Source organism: Populus alba, chromosome 2, assembly GCF_005239225.2.
Source record: "Populus alba chromosome 2, ASM523922v2, whole genome shotgun sequence".
NCBI lineage: Eukaryota > Viridiplantae > Streptophyta > Magnoliopsida > Malpighiales > Salicaceae > Populus > Populus alba.
The window spans coordinates 3,426,607-3,439,414 of NC_133285.1; the positions used below are offsets into that span (position 1 = coordinate 3,426,607).

The window sequence follows — 12,808 nt, forward strand, 5'->3', positions numbered from 1 at the left end:
TCCTTCTTTGTTAGGTAAAAAATGCAGAAATTCTTTACTATTGATCTCCTCCAACCTTTTCTTGATTATTTAACTCCAAGCTACACGTGAAATATCACAAGGTTTAAGAAAAATAATAAGAAAACAACCACGTGGAAGCACTTGTCAAACGTTAATCAGCGAGCGCTGTCTCTAATTGATCATTCACAGTTCGTGCATTGACGAGCTGGTGGCATCGAAGGAGAGAGGGCTGTAAGATAAGGAGAAGACATTTCAGCTCCTGTGAATTAGACATTAATTAACCTCCTCTCTAATTCAACGATTTGACTTTGAATCACAGTGTCCGCTACTAACACACAGGGGATTAATTTAAGGCATGTGTTATCCACTTATCTTCAATGCAAGCAAGTGGCAGAAACCTGTAGAGTGAGAAACCGGGATGGTCTACGTGGCTATCCGGATAAGGTTTAACTCTTAAACGGAAATTATGGGCGTCGAGGAAGGTTCGGGCTTCAGGTATGATGTCAAATCGGCGATTAACTACAAACATTAATTAACAAGCTGTCACGGCCATCTTGTCTATATCCACACTATTATATTCCGATAGGGGGATTATTTTTCAAGGGAGAGAGGGGGAAAGGAGGTTGTTTTCACAAAAAAAAGATATATTAATGTAGGATATGGTTCAGACATTTGGTTTTCGTGTGTTGAACGCGAAAAAAAGACCCGGCCCCTAATTGATAGAGAAAAAACGAGAAATAATATAAGCAGAATAGACATCTGTACCAAGTGTGTTTTTAGTATTTTGCTGAAAGGTGTTTTTTTTTAAAGTATAGTGTTTTTTTTTTAAATGCATAAAATAATTTCTTAATTTTTTATTTTATTTTTTTAAACATGTAAACCGCCCCCATACTTGCATGCACTAGAGCCTAGATTTTACAACATGCAACCATTCATCTGAGATATAAAAAACACACAAACAAGTAAAAATAAAGATAAAAAAGATTCCTTTAATTTATGCAATTCCCCAGATACACCGTGGACCTGTTATGGGCAGAAGCGACAAACCGTTTAGTACTAGTATTATACGCAGAAACGACAAATTTGGTACATGGCGATTTGTTTTTCTTGTTTACTCAAAGTTTTTTTTTGTTAGCAAGAACAAGTTCCAAGGCTATTTCGTCTCTTGGACATTCAGAAGGGTGTTTAAGTACTTTCACATAATTCCCACATCAACTTCACGCGGTGACGACAAAGGCAAGTTCAACTAGTCAAGTAATGAAAAGGTGAAGCTGCAAAAATTCCTACGAAGGATTTTACTTTAGCCTCCCAAGACAACAAATATTCAAACAGATAAGGGGGGCACGGCGATCAGTCCCTTGAAATTCAAGCAATTCAAAGCATTTTCTGCTGTCACGAGCACCCTGTACGCGCTACTGTAGTTGTTTCCTCAAGAACACACAACATAAATCATGTTTTCTTGCAAGTAAAACCATAAGATGAATTATAGAACAGAGTTTTCGTGAACTTGAAAGAAAAATCTATTCACACCAGTACTTGAAACAAGCCTTTTGGATTGATCACAATCTTTGTTGCAGACAATTGTTATGAAGCTATGGAACTTCCCAGCAAAATGAAAAGCCTGAAGCTCACTGCTTCCACAATAAGAGCATTTTCGCTCTGAGGATCCAGCTTAAGCATCCCCGCTTAGCTGCAGAGAAGCAATTCACTTCATAAGCAACAGTAACCATACTCTATACATAAAAATGAGCAAATAAAAATAGCAAGTTCTTGAATTGAATTTCACCTATTCCAATTGGAACCAATCTAATCCACGAAACAATTAGCAGACCTGAGTCCAAGGACAAAAAAAATAAATTATACTCAACCAATGCATCGTCACACAGGTTTTCGATTCATAGATATTAGGGCAAATATTATAAATCGGCCCTGATTACCGAAGATAACCAAATCCAATCGCTAGTCTTAGTCCCTTCTACCCTGCATATAGATTACTGAGCATTGATCATCAAAATATTACAAGTCAAGAGTCAACAACTAACTCATTCACAAAGCCCACACGGCAAAGATGCCAACCACCTATATGACCAATCGCTCTCCTCTCAGTCGAGATTCCACAAAAACCACTGTACCAAACTGTTGAAGACCGATCAGAATACCACAATAACCCTTCATCGCTCAAGAATAAAAGAATAAGTTCAAAGAATCGATAAAAAAATAAAAACATCGAGGAATAGAACTGCGAAGCCATGTGGACTTAAATATTAAAAATGGTTTCCTTTCAGGCCTCACCTCACGCAGCTCGAGACTGCACGAGTCTGTTCGCTCTTCATCGTCAGATTCTGTTCTGCTTCCACTCAAGAAAAGAATATAAAATCATCAGTGCATGACATTAGAAGGATTTAATAAAAAAAACAGAGAAATCAAAAAATTGGAGATTACCCTTTATCCCTTGTTGCTTTCTGGATTGCACTGACGCAAAAATCCCGTTCCCTGTGATATATTGAATTTGATTAAAAGAGAGACTGACAATTGATAGGAACAAAATACAGAGTCAATTGAGCCTCATCTGGTAAAAAAAACCAACACTGTAATCTGAATACAAAGCACAGGAGCAGAAGGAGAATTACAAAAATAAAAAAAACTCAAGAAATTATGTTATTTGTATTAGCCATTCTTCTTACAATATCATCCGAGAGTTTTATTATATTAGCAGTAAAATGATACCCTTGCACAAAAAGCAGAAGGGGTTTTGATTTGATCGGTTATATCATGTATGATCATATAATCTGTTCTTCAATATATATATATATAAAGATCAAAATTTCATGGCTCATCTTCAATAACTGCGGCCAATCCAGTCACTATCTTAATCCCAATCTGTAAACTCTTGGGCTTAACCTCAGGTGGCTTCCATTCTTTCACCACTATAACGTCCTCTTCTACGACAGAACCTTCAGACGATAAAGCATACAGAGATCCACCCAATTCAGTATCATCCTCTACCGAATTCTTCTCCTGGCAACTCAGTCCAAGCTCGGCGATCTCCCTTTCCAGTTGAGGATCTGTTTCCTTTGAGCTAAGTGGCGGGGTGGTTCGCGTGTGAGGAGAAAGCCATTTGGCTTTGATGTACTCGGCTTTTCTCCATGGCGGAGTTGGCATTCCCTTTTTCTTAAGGCTCTGCTGCGCCGCTTCCGATACAATGGCAATAATCTTCTGGAGACGATCAGCTTTGCCAACGAAGATGGAAGGTAGAATTTGGAGAAGAGATTTGTAGGTCTTGGTTGATCGAGCTATCTCAAATTCTGATCTGAAATCAATGTCAATTAGCAGCCTCTCGCCTGAGATGATCACGTCTATATATTCGTATTCCCCTGTATTTAGAACAAAACTATACATTATTTCCCATAATTGATTCCGTGTAGCTGCTTTGATTACAATTCATATTGATGTGCATTCGCAAGTTCTTCCCTAAATTCGTGATTCAGCATTTTGCCATCCTAAAACCCATCGCAACACAAAATAAAAAAAATATTCCTAAACTCAACGATTTTCTTGTTTCCGACATATGAGATAGAAATGTTTCGTTTTTTTTGGTTAATTGTATGGAAGAGTTTGTTGTTCCAGGAACCAAACAGAAAAAGAAAAAATATATATATTTTATGCAATTTAGGAAACAGACAAACACAGTGTATCCATTTTTTAAAGAGGGGGGGTGTACCGGCGGGATAAGATGGGGCTTTTTCCCAGCGAGATTTGCAGATAGACGCGTCATATCCGAGACCCAACAAACCATCGGTAACGATCTTCCTGCAAACATCATCTTTTCGCTTAGAGATCTTGTTTTTATCAACAATCTTCGCTGTATCCGCCAGCAAATTCCTCTCACAAACACTTGCACACGGCACCAAACTCTGTCCCCACAGAAGAAACCCAGTGATTTTAGCAAACGAAAAGATTAAAAAAAAAAAATTTAATCCCACACCATTAATTTAATTACCTTCAGAATTTCACACGCTTCGGCAGAAGAGGGAAGGTTAGAATCTCCAAAACCACCAAACGAATCGAATTCGTCTTCAGAGCTATCGTTACAATTTCTGTTGAAGCAGTTACAGCGATTACGGTTACACCTAACCGATGTTTGCTTATCGTTGTTCTCCTCAAGGAAGTTCTGCACCATCTTCGCCAAGCAAACCGAGCTCGGCTCGAACTCATTAGAGCCGTCCTTCAAATGCGACTCCTCGATGGCTCCGACCTTCTCAGCAGCTGAATTTCTCAGGAACTGCCTCTCAAACAGCCGCTTCAATCGCGATTTCACCACCGGCTTTACTGGCTCGAACCGGTGAGCGACCGACTCATTCAGTATTTGATAATCAATTGGCTGGATCTTCATTGGAAAAGGCATGATCACTATGATCAACGACACTAGAATGAAAAAACCCTCCCCACTCTATAAAATACTCACCTTCATTTTTTAATTATTAATTTCTGCAAATATAGTACACAAAAACCTCAAAAACCCAAAAATACTACAGGTAATTAAATGAGGTTAGTGGAGCTTTAAAATGCTCTGCTCTACGCATCGATTAAATGAAGCAGCAGAAACATCGATAACTCCACGCAGAATGAGATCAGCAAATCAAAACCACACGGAAACCCAGGATTTTGCTGCGTTTACCAAAACTTTTCTAATTTTGAGAGACTCTTAAAAGAATCAAGACCCCCTCTATGTTTCTTGAAGTTCTAATTATTATAAAGCAATAGTATTATATTTTCCTCTTATTTGTAAGCCAAAGCATGGAATAACTTCTAGACTCTGCTAAGTAAAAGTCGCTTTTGCTTGGGGTTTCTACAAAAATACGATTAAAGTTCCCGAAATGCGCGACGGCACGATAACGTCACTCTTTCACTTTGGAAATTGAACAGTAGACTACAATAGCTAGCCGGCTCCTCCATTTTACGGTTAAGAAATTCAACTTCCGGCGAACAGATGATCGCCAGAGACTAGACCAGAAAAGTACACAGAAAAGAGAGATGAAAACGAGAGCTTTCAGTTGCAGGGTGATTTTGATTTTGTGTGAGAGAGAAGGAGAGGATAAAACCAGACGCGAGGAGCGTGTGAATTTTAAGGAGGAAAGCGCGCTGACTATGATTGATTTTCCAAGTGCAGTCCTACGTGGCAATTAAATTTAATCCGCGCCATTGGGGGGGCACGTGTCGTGGAACGAATCACCGCGGGGTCTGCAATGCTTTTTACTCGACGCCACGTTATGGGCTTGGTGAAGATTATAGCTCAGCTATATATATTAACCCAAAGTTCTATTATATAAAACAGTATTCTCTTCTCAATCTGGCCAGAAAATTCATCTAAACAATTAACTAGTTGGCAAAGAACACATCGACCAGCAAGAACACAATGTACCCACAATCATGTGTGCTGTAGGGATTTTGATGCAAACTTTCACTGTCATTATTCAGAAATAAAAATAATGATTGATTGATTAATGGCACCACATCAAACAAATGGTGCCCACGATCGTGAATGAGTCAACAATTTAGACAAAAGGAGTGATAATTATTTAATGGCACCGGTCAATTTTTACAGATATTGATTGCAGACTTAATTTTAAGCACTCGTTTGTTTATTTGAAAACTGGTTTTTGAAAACAGTTTTTAAATTTTTTTGTGTTTGTTTGTCATTGAAAAAGTTGGTCAACAAAAAAATATTTTCCAATCAACAAAAAATACTTTATAGTTAATGGAAAACACTTTCCGGTCAACGGAAAATATTTTCCAGTCAATGAAAAATTTGGTTTGGTTTTCAGAAAAGTGTTTTTCCTTTAGGCCTTGTTTGTTTCCCGGAAAGTAGTTTCTGGGAAACCATTTTCCAAACTTTCCTGTGTTTGTTTGTCATTAGAAAAGTTGGTCAACGGAAAACACTTTCTGGTCAACGGAAAACACTTTCCGGTCAACGGAAAACACTTTCCAGTCAATTTTAGTCAAAAAAATTGACTTGGTTTTCAGAAAAGTGTTTTCCTTTTAGCTGTGTTTGTTTTTCGGAAAGTGGTTTCCGGGAAAGCACTTTCCAAACTTTCTTGTGTTTGTTTGCCAGTAGAAAAGTTGGTCAATGGAAAACACTTTCCAGTAAAAGAGAAATTTGGCTTGGTTTTCAGGAAAGTGTTTTCCTGAGAAATTTGAGGGGAAAACACTTTCCGAAAGTTGTGAAAAATTTAGAAATATCATTATTTGCTGATTATATCAAATTTGATCCTCAAACTTTTGATTGCTATATATATTTTGTTTTTAATATTTATTTTTCAATTTCATCTCTCAAAATATTTTTAATTATTTTATTTTTTATTTATTTTGAATTTTATTGTTACTTATTATTTGAAATTTTATTATTATTTGATTTTCCCTATTATTTTGATTATTCTTCATTCATTTTTTTTTTTTATTGAAATCAGATTTGTCCTTATTTTTTTGATTGTTATTTAATTTTATTTTGAAATAATTTATAAAATTTTGTTGATTATTATTTTATTATTTTAATTTTTTAATATACTTTTGGAGATGAATTAAATTTCAACTTTCTTACGGAGAGAATAGGTAATTTCACAATGATCTCTGTCAATATCTGATGACTCTGAGCATGGCTCCTCTACCGTGCATTTCCCAGTTCATGAAGATGGTCATGGATCTTCGGATATCGAAACAAAAGAGTACTCTCCAAAATATATTCGTGGCTGCGGGATTCACACGGCACCAAACAGGATGTTTGCGGCACATCTCCACCGGCATCGGTTTTTTACGAATCAACGTTTATCTTTTTCAACGGACAAAGTACGGCATCCTCCGGGCAAGAAGTTGAATTAGTCACCAGGATTGTCAGGAAGAGTTTGTAAGAAATTAATTTCCTATAAATAAACAGTCAGGATGGAGACTGCTTTGTTAAAATACAATTGATTTGATTTTAATACGTGAAAACTAATTTAATAATAATTTTTCCAGATAATGTTTGACAAATGTGAATAATTATTAAAAATTGATTGATGACGTTTTTAAATTTAGAATTTTAAAAAATAATATTTCTTTAATAGTTAGATGATGGATAAATCAAGTGTACGTAATAAAGAAATTTCTTGATGAAAAGCTCTTAATACTTAAAAAAATTCTATTTAAATGAATTTGAGAATTTAAATACTTAAATTAATATTTTTTTAATAAATATATTAAAAAATATAGTTTGGAGAGTATTTATATCTCATTTCTCTGATATTTTCCTCCCCTAAAAGTAAAAATGGCGGATCAGCTCACTGATGACCAGATCTTCGAGTTCAAGGAAGCTTTCAGCTTCTCTGCGACTGTCTCTTCTCTTATATCTCTTTTTATTTCTTAGCCTCTTTCTTTCTCGGATACGTTGAGTTCCAAGGTCCGAGGTGTTCCAGAGAAGGGAAACATGGCAGACTGGTTCGATTTAATCCAGGGTCCTACGCGTGTGCCTAGATATAGTTTTTGAGAAGACCGGCCACTAACGACGAGACAGGTTAAAATGGGTAGGGTTATTGATGCCGAAACGAAGGTAGTAGAAACTTATGCTGGAGAGGTACAACCAATCAAGAAGGAAGCAAAAATATCTACAAATATTATAAACATACATGGCCTCGTTTATTACCGAGTCCTAAATAGAACTGGGGAAATTAAAAACAATTGTTTGAAATAATATTATTTTAATATATTTTTAAAAAAATTAATATACTACATCCAAACCCGAGTAAATATTTTGAAACACCGGATAGAAATATTTTTTTTAATGGTTAATTAATTCAAATTCAACCATGATTTTCGTTGCGTGAAAAACAGGTCTATTAATATTTTTTGATAAAATGTTATATCCTCAAAAATTTTATTAAATTGTGTTAGAAAAATAAAACGAAATTCAGACATCATTTGCTTTTTCTAAAAATAAGTTTCTCGCCGACCATCTGTATTTGGTTTGGACCAGAAACTGATATTTACAAGTACAGGATAGCCAAACTGACCTCTTACGAATGCACACGTGCACTGGGCTACAAAGAAACCTGTTCGTATCATGGTGGGCCATAAAGAACTATTCCATCTGCCCAGAAATCCCAACCCACTTTATTGCCCCACAAGAAAATTTTTTTTTTTTTTTTTGCTAAAATTGAGTTCGGTTTGTACTTTCTGGATCGTTTTGATGTGCTGATATCAAAAATGATTTTTAAAAAATAAAAAAACATTATTGGCATACTTTTCGGCACGAAAAGCTATTTGAAAAGCAACAGCTACCACACTCCCAAACACCCTCGAAATACTTGCGTGTACTTGGGCTCTCAGCTTTGTTAGTCAAGGTTGAACAACAATTTTACTAGGTTATGATTAGGGGTGAGCATTTTCGGTTTGGTTTGGTTTTGAACTGAAAAAAACAACCAAACCGGTTCTCTTTTTTTTTGAAAAAAAACCGAAACCAAACCGAAACCGGGTCAAACTGACCGGTTTTCGTCCAGTCCAGTTCGGTTTTTTATTTCAAAAAACCGAGACAACCTATATGCAAATGAATTAAAAGCCAAAATCAACAGCATTGATTTCATTCCAAATCCAAAACTCTGCTATATATCAAATCCAAAATTTCTTGCAAAATAAACATGGTTTTTCCTATATTTTTCAAATACCCAAATGCCAAAAATCATGGAGGGGGCTGCTAGGTCCTCCCAACAACAAATCACGGCGAAGAAAGGAAAGCTGAGTTTCTTTGTGGGAGGTGCCATCTAAATAAATATCAAGGTGATAGATAATAAACCATGGAGAGGAATTTTGCTTTTCCAAAGCCATTAGAATTGTCCAATATTGCTTCGCCAACACACTGTATAATGTCAAGGCTCTTTGATTGTTGGGAGATGTTGAGAGTTGGAGAGAACACACAATCACACGCGCAAAGAGGGAGAGGGAGAGGGGGCTACTGGGAGGGAGAGGGAGACAAAGAGGGGGAGGGGAGAGGGGGCTGCTGGGAGGGAGATGGAGAGAAAGAGAGAGAAGAGGCTGCGGCTAGGGTTGGCGAGTAAGAGTGAGAGGGGGGGTAATTTTTCTATTTACAGTGCTTTTTTTGAACCGGTTCGGTTCGGTCCGGGTTAACCGGTTCCTGCATTACAAAACCAAAAACCGAACCGAACTGAGATTTTTCCTAACTATTTTAATCGGTTTTTTTTTTTGTTATTTTTTTTTCAGTTTTCTCGGTTTATTCGGTTTTTTTGCACGCCCCTAGTTATGATAAGTTTGTGGATTAGTTTTTTGTAGCAGATCGAGCTCGTGCGAGACCAGAATCTGGAGATTGGTGGTGGACGGGAGGAGACAAAGTTTTCAGGTGGTGGATTAGATGAGTTATCAAATCTATTATGGGATCCACTATGGTTCAGAAATTAATAAAAAGCAATCCTGTGCTCTCCCTTCCTTTCCTGCCAGTTAATCTTGCTTGTGGCGACCTTTTGGGTAGCATGGTGGCGACACTGTCTCAAATCTCTTGGTGAAGGAAGTGGTGTGGTGCGAGGTTAGTGGAGAGAAATAGGCTATCTGGATAGACTTTGTTCCATGGACCACGCCTTTGCCTGCCCTTTTCATTTGGCTCCATGAACAATAATGATTTTTTTTTTTGTCTTAGCGTGGTGATAAAAAATTTGAGATTTGCACAATGAATTTCGAGTTCGAGTCAGGACATGCATCTTTTGTAAGAGTCTGGGATAACCAGGGTTTTACTCACTCACCTGGATCTATAAATTGTGCTTTCCGGGAAATAGGATTTTCTCAAATAAAAAAAAAAAAATCTTTTTCCATCCAATTTATTCATTTTTCATAGCTCGGCAATCACTATTTTGCCCTTTTTCTGTGGCTTTATCTCATATGATTAGGCACAGTTAGGCTTCCCTTCTGCAGTGTCAACTCCTGGTTGGTTACAATTTATGGTCCCCGGTGAAGAAATTGCATGTCTCCCAATTCAAACGATATCATATGTCTCTGTCCTTGCGATATTGAAAGAAGGATGGCTCCTGATATTCAAACCGGCTTAAATCCTGTTGAATTAAGAACTGAAACATTCGGGAAGTTTTCATTGGCCAAGCTATTGAAATGAGTAAAGCTAAAAGGTATTCACAGAAACCTACAGGACTAGCTTGCCGACCAACCACAGCACAAGTTTCGTTGACTCGGGGCAAAGTTAATGATGTTAGCCGAGACTTCTCTAGGGCCAGGACCCATCGCTTGCCTTTCTTTCTGGTCCATGGATCAATGACCTCCCCTTCTTTTCCTTGAATTCCGTGCTAACGGCGTCCGGTTGAATTGTTGCTCAAATTCATCGAGATAAGCAGCATCACAGCAGATGGATCCCGGGGGAATACAATCCCCTCCTCTTCTCCGTGTCTGGACCTTGCTTCTTTTCTTGTCTACTTTTTCTTGTCAACACTTTGATAGATTTTCCGGTGATCTTCTTCGACACTACCAGTGCTTTTCGACGCGTTTTAGGGTCGCAATTTTCACACTTGCCCATCATTTCACCTGTTTGACAAAGAGTAGACAGTGGATGGTCTATCAATGACGGGTCTAGGGCACCATTGACATTGTAGTAATGTTTTGTTGAAAGTGTTTATTTATTTATTTATTAAATTTTATTTTTGTATATATCAAAACAATAAAAAAAAATTAAAAAATGATTTGAAATAAAAAAACTAGTGTTTTTAAAAATACTTTTCCACTGCAAAAACAAAAACAGGCTGTTAACAACAAATTGAGCTTAGGAGTATCTGGGAACAGTCAATGATTACGCAAACCAGGTCTCCTTAAGAACTTCTCAAATATTAAAACAGCTTTACTACGCCCAGCTTCACTTCTTAATTAATGGAAACAAATACAGTAACCCTTGTTAGCGAGCACAGCTTCACTTAGTTATGGAAGCATGCAGATACATGTAAAATATATATAGTAACTCAACTTTTCAACAGAGAAATCGTCGTATACAGGTACTTACTCCTAGAGAACCATAAGAATTTCTATTACCACCTATACGATGCACCAGTTCCGTTAATGGCTATATCATTATGATCATTTAGTTGATTTTGGAGAGGCTCGTGTGTAGAAAGAGAATACCAGGGAGAATATATAGATGGAGTCTCAATGGTTCATTCAGAGTCTGGCGCCTTAAGGGACCATGGTTCGGAGCACCATCTGACGGCGAAGTACTACTCTCTGCTCTTGAAGCTGGCAACTGTATGGGATGGAAAAAACAACTATCTGCTCATCCACGTTAACGTTGGGGATAACAGGTATGCGCTAAGATTATAGTAGAACTGGCAACGAAAGGTGACAGCACGCGATGCTGTAGTGCATTGACTATTATTAATTAGCATATGCTAAAACAGGTGCGTGATTACTGTTTATCATCACACGTATCTGTGTATCGAAGCAGTGATTTGGGAGGTGACTAACAGTAATCGGGCTGCAGCGAGCAGTGATTTGTGAGGCGATTAACAGTAATAGGGCTGCAGTGAGCAGTGATCTTTTTAAAAAATTAATTTCATTTCTTAATTTTTATTTGGCATGATTTAACCTATTGAACTCAAATTAGCATTCAAATGCTTCTTCTTCTTCTTTTTTTACAGAGAGAGTTGAATCGAAAGATAAGAAACAGAAGTGAAAAAAGGTGAGTGAAATAAATGGCAGCTTTTAAATCTGTTACTTTTAATTTTTAAAAAAACAATTTGATACCAAATACCAATTGTTTTATTTTTCAGTGTTTTTTTTTTTTTTTTTTTTTTTTTGTGGTAAGAGAGAAAGGGACTCATCAAATTCTAGAGTAGATAAAAAATGTTGTCATTAACAACAATTCCAGCTATTAAAGCAATTGATTTTAGTACCAAAATATTACATTAAAGTTGTTAACCCTTGTTTTGTGGGTTCACTAGGTAGACTCAAATCATGCTATTATGTTTTTTTTAGATTGATTTGTTTTTTTTTTATAAATAAACCTTCAACGATGAGTTTATAAACAAGACTGGATATGGGATAACTGGAGCTAATTCCTTCTCATGACATAGACTCCTTGGACTTGTATACCCTACAATTTAAATGCAAAATCTTGTCAGGTATAAAAATTTAAAGGGAGATGAAGGCATACCAAGTTTGGCAGCTGTCTGCGTATTTCCAGTGAGATACCAGCAGATGAGATAACAGGAAACTCCACGGGGTCATGGCGTTTCTCCTCCCTCCGCCACCTCTCAGTTCTCAAAACCGACACTTCTAAGAACAGCTAAAGCATTCTCGGGGAATTGATCCATGGCTGACCGATCAGAAAGCATCAATCCATTCGCCTGCCGTCCAACTTCTCCAGAGGCACCAGCAAATTTAAATCCAGTTAGTACAGGATCGACCATATATTCAAACAGCTGGGAGCCAACAATAGCAGGCTTGCTTAGCTGTCTGCATAGCAGAAAAATCTTGTTCTTCGCTGATGGCAGTCTGTGTACCTAAATCCCCTCTGTCTACCATGACTCTATCCTAATGCCTGAATGGTTTCTTCCAAGAGTAAATTCTCCCCATCTCCGCGACGACTGCAACACCCATGCATTAAAAGACCAAGATACACGTGTCCAGTAACCAATGATTGTTTTCCAATTTGATTGATGATCAAAAGAATTTCTCAATTAGATGTGAGTGTAGCCCGGGTGCAAATTTGATTACAAGTGAGTGTAGCCCGGGTGCCAATTTTTTCCAATTTAAAAATAAATTCATGAAAAGCTAATTA

At 37.2% G+C, this 12,808-nt stretch overlaps 1 protein-coding gene across 22 annotated transcripts; it reads right to left on the bottom strand.

Moving 5' to 3' along the window:
• Window positions 1–1,225: 1,225 nt before the first annotated feature.
• LOC118049309 (uncharacterized) lies at window positions 1,226–5,124 on the bottom strand. Of its 22 annotated transcripts, none has more exons than XM_035059275.2 (7): window positions 4,001–5,124; window positions 3,722–3,914; window positions 2,902–3,374; window positions 2,443–2,493; window positions 2,293–2,347; window positions 1,787–1,831; window positions 1,226–1,690 (listed from the first exon to the last, which is right to left on the bottom strand). In XM_035059275.2, exons 1-4 carry the CDS (start codon window positions 4,403–4,405, stop codon window positions 2,446–2,448), a joined length of 1,119 nt encoding a protein of 372 aa, XP_034915166.1. In that variant the 5' UTR covers window positions 4,406–5,124; the 3' UTR covers window positions 1,226–1,690; window positions 1,787–1,831; window positions 2,293–2,347; window positions 2,443–2,445. The 22 variants fall into 22 exon arrangements, with proteins under 22 accessions (XP_034915166.1, XP_073263685.1, XP_073263689.1 ...); XM_073407584.1 differs by adding an exon at window positions 1,938–1,980 and having other exon boundaries at window positions 1,226–1,831; XM_073407588.1 differs by having other exon boundaries at window positions 2,293–2,350.
• Window positions 5,125–12,808: the final 7,684 nt, after the last annotated feature.

Coding starts and splice junctions, on each gene's coding strand:
- LOC118049309 (XM_035059261.2), bottom strand. CDS start 4,405: ATGCCTTTTCCAATGAAGATCCAGCCAATTGATTATCAAATACTGAAT. Junction 3,915..4,000: donor AAGCGTGTGAAATTCTGAAG/GTAATTAAATTA, acceptor CTGTGGGGACAG/AGTTTGGTGCCGTGTGCAAG. Junction 3,375..3,721: donor AGCCCCATCTTATCCCGCCG/GTACACCCCCCC, acceptor TTCTAAATACAG/GGGAATACGAATATATAGAC.